General features: G+C 46.2%; 1 protein-coding gene across 1 annotated transcript in view; it reads left to right on the forward strand.

Moving 5' to 3' along the window:
• ASTN2 (astrotactin 2) overlaps positions 1 to 21,722 on the forward strand; it is a 1,067,984-nt gene that overhangs the window by 134,263 nt on the left and 911,999 nt on the right. The window contains exon 2 of the mRNA XM_073639713.1: positions 19,730 to 19,917. Coding sequence (XP_073495814.1) covers positions 19,730 to 19,917 — 188 coding nt within the window. The remainder of the gene's footprint in view (positions 1 to 19,729; positions 19,918 to 21,722) is intronic.

Below are 21,722 nucleotides of genomic sequence, written 5' to 3' on the forward strand. Positions count from 1 at the left end.
GTCAATCAACATGATGTCAGCAGTGATGTCCCGTCGACAGAGTAACCCAGAGAGAGAAGGCATTGCTCTGTTTATATGAGGTCAAAAGAAGCAGGAGAATGTCTGCCTGAGCTGAGATAGATCTCTGCCAGGCAGAACAGGCAGCCAGTTAGCAACTACTTGCCAGTAAGTTCTTAGCTCGATAGCAAAAATATAACTAAAGCCCTGGATAACCGCTTTAACCTATTTTTCTGCCTAAATGCAGAAAATAAAAGTAGAAGTGGAAACTCCACAGTGTGCCTTTTCTACTTCTATTTAGATGCCACATGAGAGAAGTGCAGGAGCAGAGTCTGTACAGTAGAGATGTGTGACATGCAGAAGTAGCGCTATTGCAGAGTGAGGCATGCTGAAGTAGTGCTGTTGCTTCAAAAACATCCAGCAACTATTAGAAGTAACACAAGCACAGGAGACAGGAAGTGTTGTGCTCCAGAAGCATTCAGCAACTAGAGGGGTTAACACAGTCACAGGAGAAGGGAAGTGTTTTTAGCAGAACCCCAGGGGGATTGTGGGTAAGTTGTTTACTATCTGGCTGGAGCCGAAGAGAAAGATGGTGTATGATCTGCATCTCACAGAAGGCAAGGGAACAGAATTCAGGTCAGGAGGGAAGCTAAACACAGGTCAGATAGACTCCCTGAGCTAACAGTGCGGAGTATCAGGCAGAAAGATAAGGACTGGAAGGAATCCAGTCATAGGGATCATCTCCCTCATCAGACCCCCTCCATCTCCATGTAGGATAAAGAATGCTGTGTACTATTGAGTCCTTGTGAAGGAAAAGCCCATGGTTGTGTATGCATTAACACTGTGCTGTACTGTGCTACTGGATAGACTGTGTACTGCTGTGCTGCAAAGGAGACTGTACTGTTGTTACTGGAACCTGTTGCTCAAAGAGACACTTAAATTGCACTAGCTGTGCCTCATTAAATGTTACTGTTCTACCGTTTATGAAGACTCTTGTCAGATGTGTCTGGCAGCTACTGAATCTATCGTGTGCCTGAGAGAAGCTGCAGCCTATGGTCGCCCTGAGTAACGGTTCCCCCAGGATTCCAACGAATTCATGAAACCCGTCTCGCCCTGTATGAAACTAGCAGCGTGCATGTAACAGATGCCACAATGAGAGCGCTGTGCAGGAGCAGAGTCTGTATAGTAGAGATGCCACATTGAGAGCGCTGTGCAGGAGCAGAGTCTGTACAGTAGAGCTGCTACAGCCACATTGAGAGCCCTGTACAGAAGCAGAGTTTGTACAGTAGAGCTGCTACAGCCACATTGAGAGCGCTGTGCAGAAGCAGATTCTATACAGTACAGCTGCTACAGCCACAATGAGAGCGCTGTGAAGAAGCAGAGTCTGTACAGTAGAGCTGCTACAGCCACATTGAGAGCGCTGTGCAGGAGCAGAGTCTGTACAGTAGAGCTGCTACAGCTACATTGAGAGCGCTGTGCAGGAGCAGAGTCTGTACAGTAGAGCTGCTACAGCTACATTGAGAGCGCTGTGCAGAAGCAGAGTTTGTACAGTATAGATACCACATTGAGAGCGCTGTGCAGGAGCAGAGTCTGTACAGTACAGCTGCTACAACCACAATGAGAGCGCTGTGCAGGAGCTGAGTCTGTACAGTAGAGCTGCTACAGCTACAATGAGAGCGCTGTGCAGGAGCATAGTCTGTACAGTAGAGATACCACATGGAGGCTCTGTGCAGGAGCAGAGTCTGTACAGTAGAGATACCACATGGAGGCGCTGTGCAGGAGCAGAGTCTGTACAGTAGAGATACCACATGGAGGCGCTGTGCAGGAGCACAGTCTGTACAGTAGAGATACCACATGGAGGCGCTGTGCAGGAGCAGAGTCAGTACAGTAGAGATACCACATGGCGGCGCTGTGCAGGAGCAGAGTCAGTCCATTAGAGATACCACATGGAGGCGCTGTGCAGGAGCAGAGTCTGTACAGTAGAGATACCACATGGAGGCGCTGTGCAGGAGCAGAGTCTGTACAGTAGAGATACCACATGGAGGCGCTGTGCAGGAGCAGAGTCAGTACAGTAGAGATACCACATGGAGGCGCTGTGCAGGAGCAGAGTCAGTACAGTAGAGATACCACATGGAGGCGCTGTGCAGGAGCAGAGTCAGTACAGTAGAGAAACCACATGGAGGCGCTGTGTAGGAGCAGAGTCAGTACAGTAGAGATACCACATGGAGGCGCTGTGCAGGAGCAGAGTCAGTACTGTAGAGATACCACATGGAGGCGCTGTGCAGGAGCAGAGTCTGTACAGTAGAGATACCACATTGAGGCACTGTGCAGGAGCAGAGTCTGTACAGTAGAGATACCACATTGAGGCGCGGTGCAGGAGAAGTCAGTAGTGGTTGGTTGTGGCAGATGAGCAGTCTGGACCTGGTCACATGGATGTTGTTATGCACACGCCCGGACTGACTGGCGTGTGCGTGATTTAGTGATTCCACTGTGCCATGAACCGGAGAGTGCCTGGAGAGGCGTAACTAAGTAACCACCCGATCCGACCAAGGTCGCACGACGGCTAACGACGCCGTGCACCAGGGAGGAACCGAGCAGAGGGACCAGGTGCTACTCCAGGTCAGACCCCGGACACAGCTGTTGACCCACACCGGGGAATACAGGAACAGGCAGGTTAGGCTGGCACACAGACTGGTGGGTATTGGTAGGCACGGCTGGCGTACAGACGGGGAGGTACTGGCAAGCACGGCTGGAGTGCAGACGGGATAGGGTCCAGTACAGACTGGGACTCAGGAACAGAACCACAGATGCGGTAGACAAGCAGAGCAGAGAGGAACCGCTGGAGCGGTGGGCAAGACAGAGAAGAGAGGAACCGCCGGAGCGGTGAGCAAGGCAGAGCAGGCAGAAGACGCCGGAGCGGTGAGCAAGGCAGAGCAGGCAGGAGCCGCCAGAGCGGTGAGCAAGGCAGAGCAGGCAGGAGCCGCCAGAGCGGTGAACAAGGCAGAGCAGGCAGGAGCCGCTGGAGCGGTGAGCAAGGCAGAGCAGAGAGATACCGCCGGAGCGGTGAGCAAGCAGAGCAGGGCGAGGCCGTCGGAGCGGTGAGCAAGGCAGAGCAGAGAGGAACCGCCGGAGCAGTGAGCAAGGCAGAGCAGAGAGGAACCGCCGGAGCTGTGAGCAAGGCAGAGCAGAGAGGAACCGCCGGAGCGGTGAGCAAGGCAGAGCGGGCAGAAACCGCCGGAGCGGTGAACAAGGCAGAGCGAGCAGGAACCGCCGGAGCGGTGAGTAAGGCAGAGCAGAGATAAACCGCCAGAGCGGTGAGCAAAGGCTGAGCAGAGGGGACAGGGCTCTGTTCACACGGAACAGACTGGAAGGGAAAGGCAGAACCAGATACACACAAGATACTTGCAATGAAGTAGCGAGTTGACTCTAAACTCACAAACGGAAGTACAGCGACAACGAGTATGAGTTAGGTGCAGGTTCAGACTCTGCAGAAAAAGGGAAGGTACGGACATAGAGAAAAACAGGTAACAGGCTAGGAGAGTGTTCAGACAGGAACTGAGTGTTCAGACAGGAACTGACACTGCAGCGAGATAAAGGAGCGAGTCTGGGTATGCGGTCCCCAGAATGGCAGACAAACAGGCTAGAAGACACAGATAACAGGTCTGGGTATGCAGCCCCCAGAAGGCAGGACGAACAGGCTAGGATCGTGTTCAGACAGGCCTGGGAATACAGCCTCTAGGAAGGCGGACAGGCAGGAAAAACAGAATGGGACCTGGCACATCAGAGGCTAGGAGCTCTCTGAGGGTAAGAGTTGCTCAGGCTCCAGCTTCAAGGTGGAGCTGGTTTAAATATCAAGTGACAGACAGCAATAGGCTGGGGACGCATTAGGGGTGTGCCCACAGCAGCTACAAGAAACAGGAAGTAACCGGGCCGCCGCCCTAAGCAGTCAGAACAGAGGTAAGCAGACAGCATGAATAGAAGCCAGGCTAGCAGACTGGACTGAAGATCAAGTTTGCGATGTTGCATAGTGGGAGATGGTGCACTATGCAAGCCCGCCACCAGGTATGTTACAGTACCCCCCCCTTTATGCTCCCTCTTCTTCAAGCCTGCAAGAGTGTTCCGCAGAGAATTTGGAGGCCAATCCTTCTCTTCAAGAGGATTACCTCTTCTGTCCACTAGAGGAAACGAAACTGGTCTCATCATCTTGGTAACTAGGATGCTTCCTCCCATCAAGCCATCCTCAGCAACAGATGAAGTGGGTGAAGTACCAGGAACAGCACACAGCAAAGTCTCTCTCCATTTATTATCAGATAGCACCCCGGTGGATTCAGGAGACAACTGGAGGTCTTCCGCCTGGTTGGAGGGGTGCAGAGACTCGGGGATAACCACAGCTTCGGAGTACACTTTGTCAAGCTCACTGGATGAAGTGGGAGAGGTATCAGGTACAGGGTGCAGGAAAGTCTCACTCCAATTGTTACCAGGTAGCACCCCGGGGAATTCAGGAGACAACTGGGGGTCCTCCGCCTGGTTGGAGGGGTGCAGAAATTCGGGGGTAACCACTGCTTCGGAGTACACCTGGCCAAGCTCACTGGATGAAGTGGGCGAGGTATCAGGTACAGGGTGAAGGAAAGTCTCTCTCCATTTGTTATCAGGTAGCGCCCCGGAGGATTCAGGAGGCAACTGGAGGTCCTCCACCTGGTTGGAGGGGTGCAGAGACTTGGGGGTATCCACTGCCTCGATGGACGTAAGGCCAGATTTATTAGAGATGGAGGGTCCTTGCTTTGGGACCATCTTCAATCTGGTTTCAGAGATGACATGTCTGTGAGGCGGGACGGTACCTGAAGCCAGATAATCGGTACAATCGTCGAGACTGTGTGGGGACATTGCCTCCTCTTCTCTTCCTTCAGAGACTTCAGCGCACAGCGAGTCAGTGACTAGCAGATCTGGTGAAGAAGAAGAAAACAATGCTGACTGTCCTAAAGATATGGGAACTTGACACCCCTTGTACCTTAACAGTCCCCCAGGATATACCATGCAAGGTCTCCAGACCTGAGCGGGCACTAGATCTCTTGGCTCTGGACGACTTGTGGGTAAACCAGTCAGCACCTGGAATGAAAGCTTCTTCAAGTGTAATGCTCCAATCTGGAGCTTAATTTGTACAGATATATTTTGACTGTTTCTGAGTAGGGCTCGTCCTTCCGCAGACAATGCCCAAACCGGTTTCTGGAGTTTTCGGACGGGAATCAAACACTGACTCTTCAAGACTTTATGCCCGAAACTTCCGGTTAATCCGAGGCTTTCACTTGCCACAGAGACAGTCATGGTCATCTGTGGAGAGGAAACACAAACGCCAAGGGCAGCCTCTCCTACAGGCCTAATGTCTTGGGATTCTCCAACCTTCGCTGGACAAAGACCATCAGGGGGTCCTAAACAACCGCAGTGGGACCGCAATCCGATCTTGTGACTGAGTTCCGGCCTCTGCTTTGCCTGAAGAGCATGGTCAATTTTCATGGATTCAATGTGGGTAGCTGCTTCTACAGGCTGGGGAACAAGAGGTCTTTGGGAGGACAGAACCTGGCGTGATGGCTTGCCTCTACGCCTTGCACGTCTGGACTGCCTCTTGAGGTTGGGAAGAGAAGTATTCAGTGGAGCTTAGTCATCCTGTGTGGACTCTGGGTGGGCGGCAGTCTCTTCAGGCTGGAGAACAGGTGAGTTACCCACACACATTACCCATCGGGGCTGCTCCGGGATATTGGGAAGGGAAGCTTTAGCAGAGGATTCAGGATTGGGGTCATCGAAGACCATTAGAAAGGCCACCAGGAAGGCCTGCAGGTCAAAGACGATAGGGTCCCATGCTTCCCATAGGGGGGTGATCCATTTCATGGCATCACCCGCTAGGTAGGACACCATAAATGCCACTTTAACCCGATCGGTAGGAAAATAGTGAGGATAGAACTTGAAATGCAGCAGGCATTGCTCTACGAACGCACGACTTCGTTTTGGATCCCCATAGTACCGTGGCGGATCCGCAGGAACGAGTGCTGATTGCTCCATTTGGACTGGTGCGTACATCGCCTGGACATCAGCTTGCGAAAAAAAATTTTCTTGGTGCACGTATTCACCAGACAAGGATTCAAATGTCTCTGAGAGCGAAGGGCCGTGGGGCTCAACGGGAACCATGACCTGAGCAAACTGTTATGCACACGCCCGGACTGACTGGCGTGTGCGTGATTTAGTGATTCCACTGTGCCATGAACCGGAGAGTGCCTGGAGAGGCGTAACTAAGTAACCACCCGATCCGACCAAGGTCGTACGACGGCTAACGACGCCGTGCACCAGGGAGGAACCGAGCAGAGGGACCAGGTGCTACTCCAGGTCAGACCCCGGACACGGCTGTTGACCCACACCGGGGAATACAGGAACAGGCAGGTTAGGAAGGCACACAGACTGGTGGGTATTGGTAGGTACGGCTGGCGTACAGACGGGGAGGTACTGGCAAGCACGGCTGGAGTGCAGACGGGATAGGGTCCAGTACAGACTGGGACTCAGGAACAGAACTGCAGATGCGGTAGACAAGCAGAGCAGAGAGGAACCGCTGGAGCAGTGGGCAAGACAGAGCAGAGAGGTACCGCCGGAGCGGTGAGCAAGGCAGAGCAGGGCGAAACCGCCGGGGCAGTGAGCAAGGCAGGGCAGGGCGAAACCGCTGGAGCGGTGAACAAGGCAGAGCAGAGAGATACCGCCGGAGCGGTGAGCAAGGCAGAGCAGGCAGGATCCGCCGGAGCGGTGAGCAAGGCAGAGCAGGCAGGAGCCGCCGGAGCGGTGAGCAAGGCAGAGCAGGCAGGAGCCGCCGGAGCGGTAAGCAAGGCAGAGCAGGCAGGAGCCGCCGGAGCGGTGAGCAAGGCAGAGCAGAGAGATACCGCCGGAGCGGTGAGCAAGCAGAGCAGGGTGAGGCCACCGGAGCGGTGAGCAAGGCAGAGCAGAGAGGAACCGCCGGAGCGGTGAGCAAGGCAGAGCAGAGAGGAACTGCCGGAGCAGTGAGCAAGTTTGAGCAGAGAGGAACCGCCGGAGCGGTGAACAAGGCAGAGCGGGCCGGAACCGCCGGAGCGGTGAGTGAGGCAGAGCAGAGATAAACCGCCGGAGCGGTGAGCAAAGGCAGAGCAGAGGGGACAGGGCTCTGTTCACACGGAACAGACTGGAAGGGAAAGGCAGAACCAGATACACACAAGATACTTGCAATGAAGTAGCGAGTGGACTCTAAACTCACAAACGGAAGTACAGCGACAACGTGTAGGAGTTAGGTGCAGGTTCAGACTCTGAAGAAAAAGGGAATTTACGGACATAGAGAAAAACAGTTAACAGGCTAGGAGAGTGTTCAGACAGGAACTGAGTGTTCAGACAGGAACTGACAGTGCAGCGAGATACAGGAGCGAGTCTGGGTATGCGGCCCCCAGAATGGCGGACAAACAGGCTAGAAGACACAGATAACAGGTCTGGGTATGCAGCCCCCAGAAGGCGGGATGAACAGGCTAGGAGCGTGTTCAGACAGGCCTGGGATAAAGTCTCCAGGAAGGCGGACAGGCAGGAAAAACAGAACAGGACCTGGCACATCAGAGGCTAGGAGCTCTCTGAGGGTAAGAGTTGCTCAGGCACCAGCTTCAAAGTGGAGCTGGTTTAAATATCAAGTGACAGACAGCAATAGACTGGGGATGCATTAGGGGTGTGCCCACAGCAGCTACAAGAAACAGGAAGAAATCGGGCCGCCGCTCTAAGCAGTCAGAACAGAGGTAAGCAGACAGCATGAATAGAAGTCAGGCTAGCAGACTGGACTGAAGATCAAGTTTGCGATGTTGCATAGTGGGAGATGGTGCACTATGCAAGCTCGCCACCAGGTATGTTACAGATGTGTAGTCACAGTGACAGCACTGTGCGGACTCTGCTCCTCTGACAGTGGCTGCTATACATAAAGAAGAGAGTGCACATTGTGGAAACTTCCCCAATCACCCATACTTAATGTTTGGCGACCCATACACAAGACTTAGGGCCTGATTCATCATTTTCTGGGTTTTTTTAAGGCACTTTTCTTTTTTTTTAGTCTCCTGCTGTCCATAAACATTTTTTTTGCCAAATTCTTCAAAACAGCATAGTTCGTGAATTTTGTTCAATAATTAAAATTGCTCTTTATTTTTGTCTTTCACTTTCTTTGTGACTATTTAGCAGAAAACGTTGCATGTTTTGTTAAAATGTAGCAAAATTTGCTCCCCAAAATTAAACTGTATGTAACATCACTTCAGAGGAGGCTGGAGATTATTTGTGTAAACATTTTGAGACTTTTTAAAAGATTGATGAATCAGCCCAAAAAATTCTGAAAACCCCAAACCTCGCTCATGTAGACTTTAAAAACGGCGCAAATGAAAAAACAGGCTAAAAACACCACAATCTACTCAAATGCAATAATGAATCCGTCTTTCAGTTTATGTTCGGATCTAAGTAGTTCTGACAGCACATTTCAGAATCTATTTTATGAATGACGGCAGCAAAATAAGATCTTTATCCCTATTAAAGTATTTATCCCACTATATTTCCATCTTACAGAAAAAGAAAAGGTTTAGTTGCTTCTAAATTACTTCTGAATTGACCATAAAAAATAAATATCGTTCTAAAATATCACTGCTAAAGCTGCATGACATTGTGCACCAGTGGAAGCGGGGAGTCGTCTGTCAGACACAGCCTGACTCCCCACAGAAAAGGCATAGACCAGCACTGTGGATACAGAATAGGAAGCACTGGCTGGGTTTCCTTCCCCCGACCTAATGATTGTGCTGTGATCTCTGGGTGTAGGGATGGACTAGGAGCTGCTTGGTCCTTGGAGACCAACACAGCTCTTCTATGCAACCAGGAGGCTGAATTTCCACTGTAACTGGGGCAAATATTCCATCCCCAGTTACAGGAGAAATGAGATATAAAAAAAAGTATTTCATTCGAAAAATGCCCCTAAAGGTCTTTTCTAATCTCATGGGGGGGAGGCACAATGTGTGAAACAAATGAAAAATAAATAAATAAAAAGCAGAATAAAATAAATGAATTAATAAATACATTTAAAAAAAATCGAAATCACTGTTTCTGAAAAATCAAAATCTCATATATAAAAATATTTGTTACAAATAGGTGAACAGAATGTAAATTGTATTTTAGTGGTTCCTTGTTACAAAAGAATGTGAAAAACAGAAACGTGTTTCTTTTATTTTCCCACAATATCAGCAAAAAAAACTAAGAAAGAGAGGATGAAAATAATATAAAAATTAGACCCCATGTGTCACGGAAAAAAAATGCAAGAATTGTTTGAATATCCGAATATCAAAAGATTCAATAACGCTTTAAACTTGTACAACAGTCCTCAAAAGGTACCTGATGGGGAATAGGGGCAAATGGTTCTAGAAATGTAAAAGTGCCTGATGGCGGCATCAGCTGAGCGCTGGATGGCAGTAATAATTCTGTGCTGTATTTGGGATCTGTATGACATATTGTTAAACATCGATAGAACGTTATTTCTCGATTCTTCACAATCTGATTTTATTCCTTACCAGATCTGAATAGACGTTGTCAAGCACATGATCTATTACAGATCGCTCTCACCAGGAATTAATTCCCCTCTGTCAATCACTGATAGAACGATACAGTGTGAAGTTACCTTAGAAGCTGCTGAAAAGAACATCGGCATTTTCTTCATTTATTGGGGGAGAGGAAGCTCTCTCTCCTGACGTGTGCGCTGTAAGAATTAATTCCACCCGTCTGTGAATTACTGAGAACTTTAAAAGTCACCTCTGAGTTCTGTGACCTATGTAAATGAGGCCGGACAGTCGCCTCGCGCCATTATACCGTCGCAGAAGTCTTCGGTGACTTCTAATTTTCTTATCTTTCCCAGTAGAGAAACTTTAGTCCAATGTATTATTTAAGCATGGCAGAACAACCACTGTATGGCGGTATTATTACGGCAGTACTGTAGTTTGCCTCATCACATAAACCTCCTCTAGGCTTTAATCTTTGTTTGCCAGTGTATAACTTGTCATAAACTTACCTTTCTGTACCCCAGCGGTAATCATCTCCTTCAGGGATGTCTCCTTCCTCAGAAGGAATGGTGCTGGCTGGTGCCTGCCAGGATTCCCGACAGCCAGAATTACCAAAAGCACTTTTGGCCAATCACATGGTCTGCATAACTGACCAATCAGGAGAGCCAGTCAGTGACCAATAGCAGGGCCCTGCATCAGTCAGTGGCTACTAGAATTCAGCAAATAAATTCAAATGGAATTGAATTCTACTCGAATTTTTAAAAAAATTTGCCAAAATATGGATATTTTGTAGTTCCTTTTTTGCAAAATTTTTCTGCCATTTTTCTAAACTGTAAAAGGTATCAAAATATAAAAAAAATACTTATATTCCCCTTACGCCTCAACACTCCAGACGCTTTGCGTCACCTGTCTGGCCTTAGTCGCATCTTCAGATCACCTCCGCTCGCTCTGAAATCCCTCTCACTCTGGGCCAGGACCAGGACTTTATATCCCTTGTTATGCACTGGGGTCTACACAGACCCCAGAGCGTAATAAGGGTAATATGTAAAAAATAAGAAAAATATTATTTTTTTCTTAGGATTTTTCTTGTAACAAATAACTTTTCCGTGAATCAAATTTCTCAGGAAAATCCGAGCAAACAGGCAAATCTGAATTTTGCCCAATCAGCTCATCTCTACTGGCTGCTTTGAGCTAAGGGATTTTACACTAAGGCCACGGCCCCACTATCAGTATTTGATCAAGTATTTGCTCAGTATTTTTTCTCAGGAGTTAGAGCCAAAACCAGGTGAGGAACAATCAGAGAAAAGGTATAATAGAAACAAGTCACCAATTCTGCATTTATCACCCACTCCTGGTTTTGGCTCCCACTCCTGAGATAAAATACTGACCAAATACTGAGCAAATACTGATAGTGGGGCCGTGGCCTTAGGATACAAATAGGAAGGACAGTTTTACTGTTTTCGCTGTTTATGCCACATATCTGTTCTTATCCCCATGTTTTACAACTTTTTAGAAGTTGTTACACTGATAAAATACTTAAAAAATTAGAAAAAAAGCGATTTCAGGCTATGTGCCCTCGATGCAGAAATGATCCAGATTTTTTCCTGAGCGTTTCTGCATCTCCCCTGGCAGAAAAAACGCATGAGGATTGTACATGCGGATTGTACATGCGGATTGTACATGCGGATTGTACATGCGGATTGTACATGCGGATTGTACATGCGGATTGTACATGCGGATTGTACATGCGGATTGTACATGCGGATTGTACATGCGGATTGTACATGCGGATTGTACATGCGGATTGTACATGCGGATTGTACATGCGGATTGTACATGCGGATTGTGCATGCGGATTGTACATGTGGATTGTACATGTGGATTGTACATGCGGATTGTACATGTGGATTGTACATGCGGATTGTACATGCGGATTGTACATGTGGATTGTACATGCGGATTGTACATGCGGATTGTACATGCGTTTTCCTGCCAGGGACATGCGGATGTGAAGCGTCTTTCCATGCATTTCCGCATGCGGATTGACAAGCGCTTTCCAAACGATTTTAGCATCACTTGGAAAGTGCTTGTCAACTTGGTCACACGATATAAATCCATGGAAACGGCATATATAGTGTGACCGAAAGAATAGTAAAAAAATAAATCTATTGCGATGGCCCCCGGAGTCTTCATTTGATGTGTCTCGGCTTGCCGTCTGTTCGCGGTACACTGAAGGACCTGCCGATGTCAGCGGTCGCGTGCCCCGTCACATGACTAAATGACGTCAGCGCAGGTCCTTGAGTCCACCGCGATCTGCCGGCAAGTGAAGACAAGGAGACTAGGGGCCATCAGAAGGTAAGTATAATATTTATTTTTATTTTATTGTTTTTTTACAGGTTCTTTGGTACCCGGGTCCGGAGGAGAGTCTCCTGTCCTCCAGACCCGGGTACCATCCGCACATTGAAACGCATGGATTCCGCATATACAGATGCAGTGATGCAGATTCCATGCGTTCTAATGCAAGTCAATGGCGGCGAAAGTGCCGCGCTTCCGCAAAATAATTGGTAGTGCTGCGTTTTTTTCCGCAATGATAATCCGCAGCAGAAATTTCCGCAGTATGTGCACAGCACAGGCGGATTATCATTGGGGAAGATGACATACCTTCTACCAAGCATTTTTAAGCGTTTCTGAAGCGGAATTGCCGCTGCGGAAACGCTTAGAAAACGCATTGTGGGCACACAGCCTAAGGCCGGTTGCATGGATTTATATAGTGTGACCAAGTTGTCAAGCACTCTCCAAGTGATGCTAAAATCGTTTGGAAAGCGCTTGACAACCCGCATGCGGAAATGCATGTGAAGAACGCTTCACATCCGCATGTCCCTGGCAGAAAAAACGCATGTACAATCCGCTTGCACAATCCGCATGTACAATCCGCATACACAATCCGCATGTACAATCCGCATGTACAATCCGCATACACAATCCGCATGTACAATCCGCATGCACAATCCGCATGCACAATCCGCATGTACAATCCGCATGCACAATCCGCATGTACAATCCGCATGTACAATCCGCATGCACAATCCGCATGCACAATCCGCATGCACAATCCGCATGCACAATCCGCATTCACAATCCGCATGTACAATCCGCATGTACAATCCGCATGTACAATCCGCATGTACAATCCGCATGTACAATCCGCATATACAATCCGCATGCACAATCCGCATGTACAATCCGCATGTACAATCCGCATGCACAATCCGCATGCACAATCCGCATGCACAATCCGCATGCACAATCCGCATGCACAATCCGCATTCACAATCCGCATGTACAATCCGCATGTACAATCCGCATGTACAATCCGCATGCATTTTTTCTGCCAGAGAGATGCAGAAACGCTCAGGAAAAAATCCAGAGCATGTTTGCATCGTGGGCACATATCACTTTTTATTCCTTTTTTTGGCTATCAGTTCCTGAGTCGTCTGAGCCCTATAATGGTTTCATCAAAAACTTTACCTCATCTTGAAAAAAATGAAGCCTTCACATACAGTAGACGTTCCAGTCAAAAAAGTAAAACAGTTATGGCTCTAAGAATATGGTGTCAGAAAAACAAACACTTTTTTGGTTAAAATTTATTTAGTAAGCAAAAATAATAAAACAAAAAAAAATACTCATCTTCTTATGGTATAGTTATAAATGTACTGAGCCGTGGAATAAGTCATAGTGAGCTTCGCAAAATTTAAAATGTAGAAAAAAAAAGTGATAAAATTACTTTTTTTTTTTTATTATTCATCGCAGAAAGTTAGAAAATGGACCAATAAGTTGTATGACCTCCAAAATGATGACATTGAATAACACAACTAGAAGCCCTCGTATAGCTGCAACAAAAGAAAAAAGAAAAAACTCTGTGTCTTTGAGTCGTCCAGAAACAGCCGGGCACTTCAGGGGTTAATAGGCGTGGGGGATTCAGCTCCCGTTTCATGGCTGGTGGTAATTGGTTCCCCCGTTGCAGCTTTGATTGTGCAGACTGGCTGACGGCTATCAGCACCGGCACAAGCTCACCTTGAAATTTGGCAGAATTTCCATTATAAGCAAGAATTAAAGTAGCAGAATAACAAGCGACTGAATCGCTAGAGAGAAAAGGTAATGTAGGTTATTAGGTAACTGGCGGACACAAGGCAGAGGCAGTAAGTAGGTTACCTGTGTAAATGAAGGCAGAGTGTCCTTACCTCCACAATCTGCTCTGCAGCCATCTCCGAACCGTCTTCAGAAGCTGCGAGGGAGCCACAGAGTCCGGCTACTCAAATCTTCGCTCTTTGCCACTTTATAAAAAATGGAAGAAAGCCTTTTCTTTCAGCAAAATATAAAGGATTTGGGTCTCTGATTTGTAAGTGAAGGCTGAAACTCATCACCTTATTGTAAGTTTAAGGGGTTCTCTAGGCAAATATTACTTATAAATCAGATTTTTATAGTAAGTTTGTACAGAAATATGTGGGTGAGGGTCCCTGGGTGGTGAGAGATGTGTCCCAGCTCAACCTGCATTTATTATTTTTTTATTGCTTATATACTGTAGCACCATTAATTCTACAGCGCTTTACATTCATTGTGATCACTGTCCCCATCGGGGCTCACAATCTACATTCCCTATCACTATGTTTTGGAGTGTGGGAGGAAACCAGAAAACCTGGAGGAAACCCACACTAACACAGGGAGAACATAGAAACTCCTTGCAGATTTTGTCTTTGGAGGGATTTGAACCCAGGACCCCAGCGCTGCAAAGCTACAGTGCTAACCACTGAGCCACGATGCTGCCCATTTATATTTTTTCAATGTGCAAATTTTCTAATATAGCTCTGCTAGGCTTGTTACACGCCTGTCCCGGGTATCCCGGGCTCCGTTCCCTTCTCCTGGTCCCGCTGCCCTCTGTTGTGCTCCATGTTAGGTTTTGAAAGTTGCTCGACATGGACGAATGACAATACAGACATTACATCAATGGATCGCAGAGGATTCATTTTGTGAGCTAAAATATTGTTTAAAACAGGCAGTGAAATATTTTCCCTCATAAAATGAATCTCCTGCGATCCCTTACTGTAATGTCTGTATTGTCCTTTGCTTCCTCCCCTGCCCAGGAGATGTGGTTCCCTACACGGTCAGACACAGACAATTTTTCAAATGAACTTTTGTTCGTAGGAAAACCCCTTTAAGGCTCGAAAAAAAAAGGAAAAAAATTCTGCCTGCTTCATCTCAGTGGAGTGCCGTATCCAAAAAACTGCTGACCCACAGAGAAATCCATCAAAAGCATAAAGTGGGAAGGCACCTCCAGTTAAAACAATCTTCAAACTTTATTTCATATCAAAAGGGAGAATACAAATTTCCACATGTTGGCTGTAAAAACACTCTGACTCGTTTCTGGCATTGAGTGTGCCCTTAGTCATAGAGCAATATGACTGGGCTCATTGACACACAGAGCAATATTGAAATGTTTAAGGCTCATTGACAACGAACCTTGTGTCTTGGGATGGAGTCTCTACACCTCTATGTTTGGTGTGCTCCACCTTCTGTCCATACTGTGCTCTACTTGCTTCCATCCCTGCTGGATTCCAAGTCATCCGTCCTTCTCCTGAGATTCCTGTGTCTGCCCATTCCTCGCTGCCCACCTGCCATCCTGCTTGCTGCATCAACGCCCGATGTCCCTGGGCCCATCTGCACTTGGTGAGCCTAACAGAACTGCTGGTTCCTGACGGCTTGACTTCCTTTCATATACATGACACAGGACTGTGTTTCTTGGGTCGGCTTGTGACCAGGGCAGTTTGTGATGAGGGCTAGATGACTGCTTATTTCAAAAACTAAGTCAGCCCCTTCACTGATAGAGGTGTAGGCTGGCTTAGCTATTAAAATAAATGGTCAGCCAGCCGCCTACACTCACCGCTCATTTCATGCGCCAATAAAAAAAACATTTAAATATGTGCTACTATCTTACCTGATGAGGTGAATTCCCTAAGCTGTAGGTCAGAGTGAGCAACATGGCCTGACGGTGATGATAAGGTAGGCAGGACTTGACGGACATCACGTGGATCAGCGAGGAATGGGACAAATAGACAAGCAGAACAGGAAACACCAGAAGGCACAGAGCCAGAAACAAAGATGTACACAAGAGCTGTAAATGTATAGTCAGTCCAGAACTTGCAGCAATCAAATGGTTAGTGGCAAAGTTGTATGCTATCCCAGGACTGATGGTCAGTTGCAAATACATATGCAATCAGCAAATGATTAACCGCCGGCAATAGTGTTTAACTGGGCAAACTGGATACTAAAGATTACACACTGTTGCAGAAGCATTGTAGTGTGAACAGCGCTAGTATAATCAGAGAAGAGTTTGTTATACTTACAGCAGACAAATGGTTACCACAGGTCTGGTGTCTGAGCCAGGAAGATGAAAACAAGCCGGAGTTTGCTTACAGAATGGATGGTGAGGCAAACTCTGGACATACACATGGTAACTGACTGCAAGCTTACTGAATACTCAGACATACATAGCCATCTGAGCCAGCCCAAAAAAGTTAAAGGATTTTTCAAGAGAAAAAACAATGGGGACCTATTTGTTTTTATCAAAATACATACCTGCAACAACTGCATTAATACCGAGTGTGAGAATGATGATGGAGTGCCATTATTGTCCTGGAAATTATAATCTATATTGCATGCCTATCCCGGGTATCCCGGGCTCCGCTCGCTTCTCCTGAGTCTGCTGCCCTCTGTTGTGCTCCACGTCAGGTTTTGTAGGTTGAGTGGCGTGGATCAATGACATCATCTCCCCAGACCTATTTAAGGCCCATTGATGCACACACACACTTGTGTCTTTGGCTTGAGGTTCAAGACTTTGGTGAGCTCCACCTTCTGTGCACACCATGCTTAACTTGCTCTACTCCCTGCCGACTTCCGCTTCATCCATCCTTCTCCTCCCGAGATCCTGAGTGTGCCACATCCTTACTCTATACGTGCCTTCCAGCTTGCTTCATCAACGCCCGGCTTCCATGTACCCACCCGGACCTTGGGCTTAGAGGATCCACCTCACCTAGTGGACCTAACAATCTGTTTTAGTGACTGTTGAGAAGAATCTATTATTGGTTTGCATAGTTCCATTTGGTTTTCCAGAGAATTTGATAGCAATTTTTTTTTGTGCCTACACCATTGTCATATCCATTCTACTCCCATCTGCAATGAGGTTTCCTTCCACCAGTATTTCTCCAGGAAGCGAAGCTTTATCTAAGTCTTTCCAGGTACTTAGAAGCCAGATTTCAGTACCGAACATCTAATAAACCATCTCCTTTTCATAAAATTGTTATCCCTTGTTTACGGCTACAACTTTTAGGCTTGCGGATATGTTCCTGCCTTTTGTCTCACTCATCTTATTCCCCTTTTATTGTAATCTCTCGTTAGATGAAGCATCTTAACTGTTTCAGCATCAGTTCCTGTGGCGTTATCTCCATTGTGTTCAATCCTTGTAGAACTTGCTGTAGAGCCATATGGAAAAATATGGCTGTGATTCCCAGATAAAAGATAATAATAGAGTATTAAAATATGCAAGCGGCGCCTGGAAGAGATCCAAGAGGTGATACATGATACGTCTACCATCTGCACATATTAATCACTACTAACAGACATTTATATCAATACGACAATCACCTCAACAAAGAAGGAAAACGTAGAAAGATGGAGTGTGATTTTATTTTGACCACTTGCATCTTTTTAAAGAATAGTTTTTACTCTTTACAATAAAAGTTTTAAAGTTTTCTTTGAGAGTTTTACTATGTAAAAATGCTACAAAGGAAATCCCACCAAGGACAACATCTACAAGGAGTTTGTATGTTCTCCTCGTGTTTGTGTGGGTTTGCTCCGGGTTCTCCGGTTTCCTCCCACGCTCCAAAGACATACTGATAGGGAATGTAGTTTGTGAGCCCCGATGGGGACAGTGTCCATAATGTCTGTAAAGCGCTGTGGAATTGACAGTGCTATATAAGCAAAGTATAAGTAAATAATGAAAAATTCAGCTTCTGTTGCCATTTGTGGTTCTAAAAAATAATTTTTCTATACCATCATTAGAGGTGTATGAGGGCTTGTGATTTTTTTTATTTTTATTTCTTTCGTTTTTTTGTGTGATCAGTTGAATTTTTAATTGGTGCCATGACCTGTCATTTTTATTGGTATCATTTGGGGTACAATGCAATGTTTTAATCACTTTTTCTTGCATTTTTGGTGGGATGAAGCTGATTTTAAATTGGGAGTAGGGAGTTGATTCAACCTTTTTTTTTTTTTTACTCTTTTTTTACATATTTTTTTAATTCCTTTGAGGGACTTGAACATGAGATTGTTTGATAATTTGTACTTTATATTGCATTGGCACCCTGCAATTAACAGTGGCATCTAAATGGGTAAACAGCAGTGATTAAAGCCTGTTCTGACTGGTGCTGTTAAGGGCAGGTACAGCTAGTACTCGCCCTGTCTGGAGAAGGGTCAGCTCTCGAGCCCCCCTCTAAACTCAAACGCCCGATGTAGGACATACAGGTACATCTTATGTCAGAAAGGGGTTCATAGGACAACAACCCCATCTGTACTCCACCAATAAATATAAATGTTATAGCCTGTTATTTCAAGTGATTTTTTAAGAATAAGCTGAGATGCAAACGACTTGAGTACTATCACTCTATGACTTGTATCTGCATTCTTCGTCAGGCTCTATTTCTGGTTGTCAGTTTTCCAATGTCTCCAGTACCTAGATAGAGAGATGAGGAGCCTCCTTTGCACTGCCTCTGCAGCAGCAGCATGGAGGACATTACAGCAGTGGTATTAAGCAGTGTTGCTGTGAATCCAGCACTGGTATGTCTGCACTGCCTCTGCAGCAGCAGCATGGGGGACATTACAGCAGCAGTATTAAGCAGTGTTGCTGTGAATCCAGCACTAGTATGTCCGCACTGCCTCTGCAGCAGCAGCATGAGGGACATTACAGCAGCAGTATTAAGCAGTGTTGCTGTAAGTCCAGCACTGGCACCTCTGCACTGCCTCTGCAGCAGCAGCACGGAGGAAATTACAGCAGCGGTATTAAGCAGTGTTGCTGTGAATCCAGCACTGGTATGTCTGCACTGCCTCTGCAGCAGCAGCATGGAGGACATTACAGCAGCAGTATTAAGTAGTGTTTCTGTGAATCCAGCACTAACACGTCTGCACTGCCTCTGCAGCAGCAGCACAGAGGACATTACAGCAGTGGTTTTAAGCAGTGTTTCTGTGAATCCAGTACTAACACGTCTGCACTGCCTCTGCAGCAGCAGCACGGAGGACATTACAGCAGCAATATTAAGCAGTGTTGCTGTGAATCCAGCACTAGTATGTCCGCACTGCCTCTGCAGCAGCAGCATGGGGGACATTACAGCAGCAGTATTAAGAAGTGTTGCTGTAAGTCCAGCACTGGTATGTCTGCACTGCCTCTGCAGCAGCAGCATGGGGGACATTACAGCAGCAGTATTAAGCAGTGTTGCTGTAAGTCCAGCACTTGCACCTCTGCACTGCCTCTGCTGCAGCAGCATGGAGGAAATTACAGCAGCGGTATTAAGCAGTGTTGCTGTGAATCCAGCACTGGTATGTCTGCACTGCCTCTGCAGCAGCAGCACGGAGGACATTACAGCAGCCATATTAAGCAGTGTTGCTGTGAATCCAGCACTGGCATAAGATAGAAAGCTTGCAGGAAGAAGTGGCAGCATCTTTCAGTGTCTCACTTCCTCATCTCTCCTGCACTAAAGAATGATTTTATCAATGAGCTACAAATGAATGGTCAGTGCAGGAGGCGGGTAATTCGTTACTTGGATTAAAATGTTATATAAAAGTAAAATGATGTTTCTTTTGACTCATGATTCTCCACTAAGAAGATATTTTGTCTGTTCTCTCTTGGGGGTTATTGACACATCTATATTGGATTGCTAATATTACAACTAATACAAATATTACGAACCACAAATACTATTTATTTGCACCGTAAACTATGACTGTACAGTATTTGTGCCATGGTGACATTTCCCAGATAGGTGACATGTTGTAACTTTAATATTTTACACTGTACATGATATTTTTACTTACTGTTTTTTTCTCCTTTGTGTTTTCAGAGATGTCTGGCAGTATTGAAGACATGTCTCTTGTACACTGGACCCAGAAATGGCTGGAAAATGGAACGCTTTACTTTCATGTGTCTCTACGCATGAGGGAACAAACTTCATTTAGCACTCCCCCAACATTGCAAGAGCCCGTGCAAGAACTGGATGAACAGCTTCACGTTCTACATGTATCAGTCATGGTGAGTGGGATTTATACCCAGTGTTATGTCACAGCATTGTGCATGATAGATGCCCTGGAGGTAAATGAATAACCCACAGGTATAACCATTTCTGACAAGCAATTTATTGAAGCCTCAATGCCTAAGCCCAATTTTGCATCTTCAGTACGCATTGTTTTACAGATCAATATTATATATTTTGCAATACAAACTGTTACAATCAGCCAACTCCATGGTCTGGCTTGGGGCTAGCCTTTCTGCTTGTAGGATCCAGGGCTCTTTGGTTTTTCCCTCTTCTTTACAGATATCTGGATTTTGCTGCTGGGGTCCTGGGTTGCGCCTATGGAGTAGCTGCTGACTGGTGGAGCAAGCTGGTAGATTAAATCTAACAAGCCTAATGTGAGCTGTGGGTCATAGCTGGAACTGCTGCCTGCAAACATGAGATTGTGAGTTCAAGTCCTGGGGAGACCAGAGAAGAAAATTGTTTATTATGATTCTATACAGGGGCTGGACAGACATATATCTGAGATGGTTTAGTGACTCATTGAGCATGGGGTTGGACACGAGGACCCTGGAGGTCCCCTCTAACTCTAACATTGTAGGATTATATGATTCTAAGCCCAGTCGGAAGCAGAGGGCAAAAAGGAGGCAAGGTGGTAGTTCAGTAGGTCCATTAGAAACAAAAAGCAAAGGGGAATCAGAAAGTCCAAGGGTTAAATTAAATAGTGCTTACAGGGGTTATTCAAGACAATTGTCAAAAAGTCAGTGGGGTCTGAACAATCCAAAAAGCGCATCAGAATACGCTGTGTCACATAGTATATAACTGGGACAGGTTTCAGGGGCTTAAATAGGACGTGGCCACGCCGGGAGCCTATATTGACCCCCAAACCAGTCTCTTTATTGGCCTGCTGACCAGCTCCAGTGATTGGCTGGTCAGCCAGACCACCTAATTGGCCCCTAGTAGATTCACTCCTAATTGGTGGGTGTCCTGAGTTTAATGACCCCCACAATGTGATATTTATGACATATCCTATAGATATCTGATCAAGACTTGATTGAAAAAGCCGAAACGCGTCATATCAATAAACCTGATCGTTCATTTCTTGATGGGATACATTGCTTTCCATGTATACGGGGTATCGCCAGCGGATAGTTGTCTGTGACTTTCTATGATTAAATTCTGTAGTGTTGTTTTCAGAGGGTGGAAGTAAAAGCTGATGGGATGTCACAACTAATATCCATAAACTGATGGGGTTTATGTGTTAGCCGTCTTCTGTACAGCCCAGACCTGACTCAGCGAGGTTCATACGAAAGGAAAAACCTCTGGGTTAGAAGTTCTTCTTGATCAGGGAATATAAGGCTGCTTTATGCTACTGGTTTTTCATAAAGAAACCAATTTATTATCCTAAATCCAGAACTCCAAAGCCTTGTTCAGTGTCAGTGAAGGTGAACTACAGGCTAAAGGTAAATGTATTTTTTGTCTCTCTTAACCATTACTTTTCTTTGATTTATTTAGGGTGCCAAACTTTTTACAGTATCAACAGCTAAGGCCAAAATTACAAAGTTGAAAAAGCAATGTAACAGATTAAAAATACCCTGCCCATCTATTTATTTCACTTTACAGTCAAAATCTAGATTAAGAAAACTTTTCATGTATCAGAGATTTTTGAGAAGTTTTAAGAGATGCCCAACTCAAGCCATGAGGAGCCAGGGCTACTATGCACAGCTTTAGTGGTGGTGCTCCATCTGGGGTCTCAGGACCCATGCTTACCAATATCTTTTAGTTAACTAGGAATATTTAAAAGGTAACCATCTTTGTAATATTT

This window comes from Phyllobates terribilis, unplaced genomic scaffold (genome assembly GCF_046119375.1).
Source record: "Phyllobates terribilis strain yellow unplaced genomic scaffold, ASM4611937v1 Scaffold_7__3_contigs__length_470593459, whole genome shotgun sequence".
NCBI lineage: Eukaryota > Metazoa > Chordata > Amphibia > Anura > Dendrobatidae > Phyllobates > Phyllobates terribilis.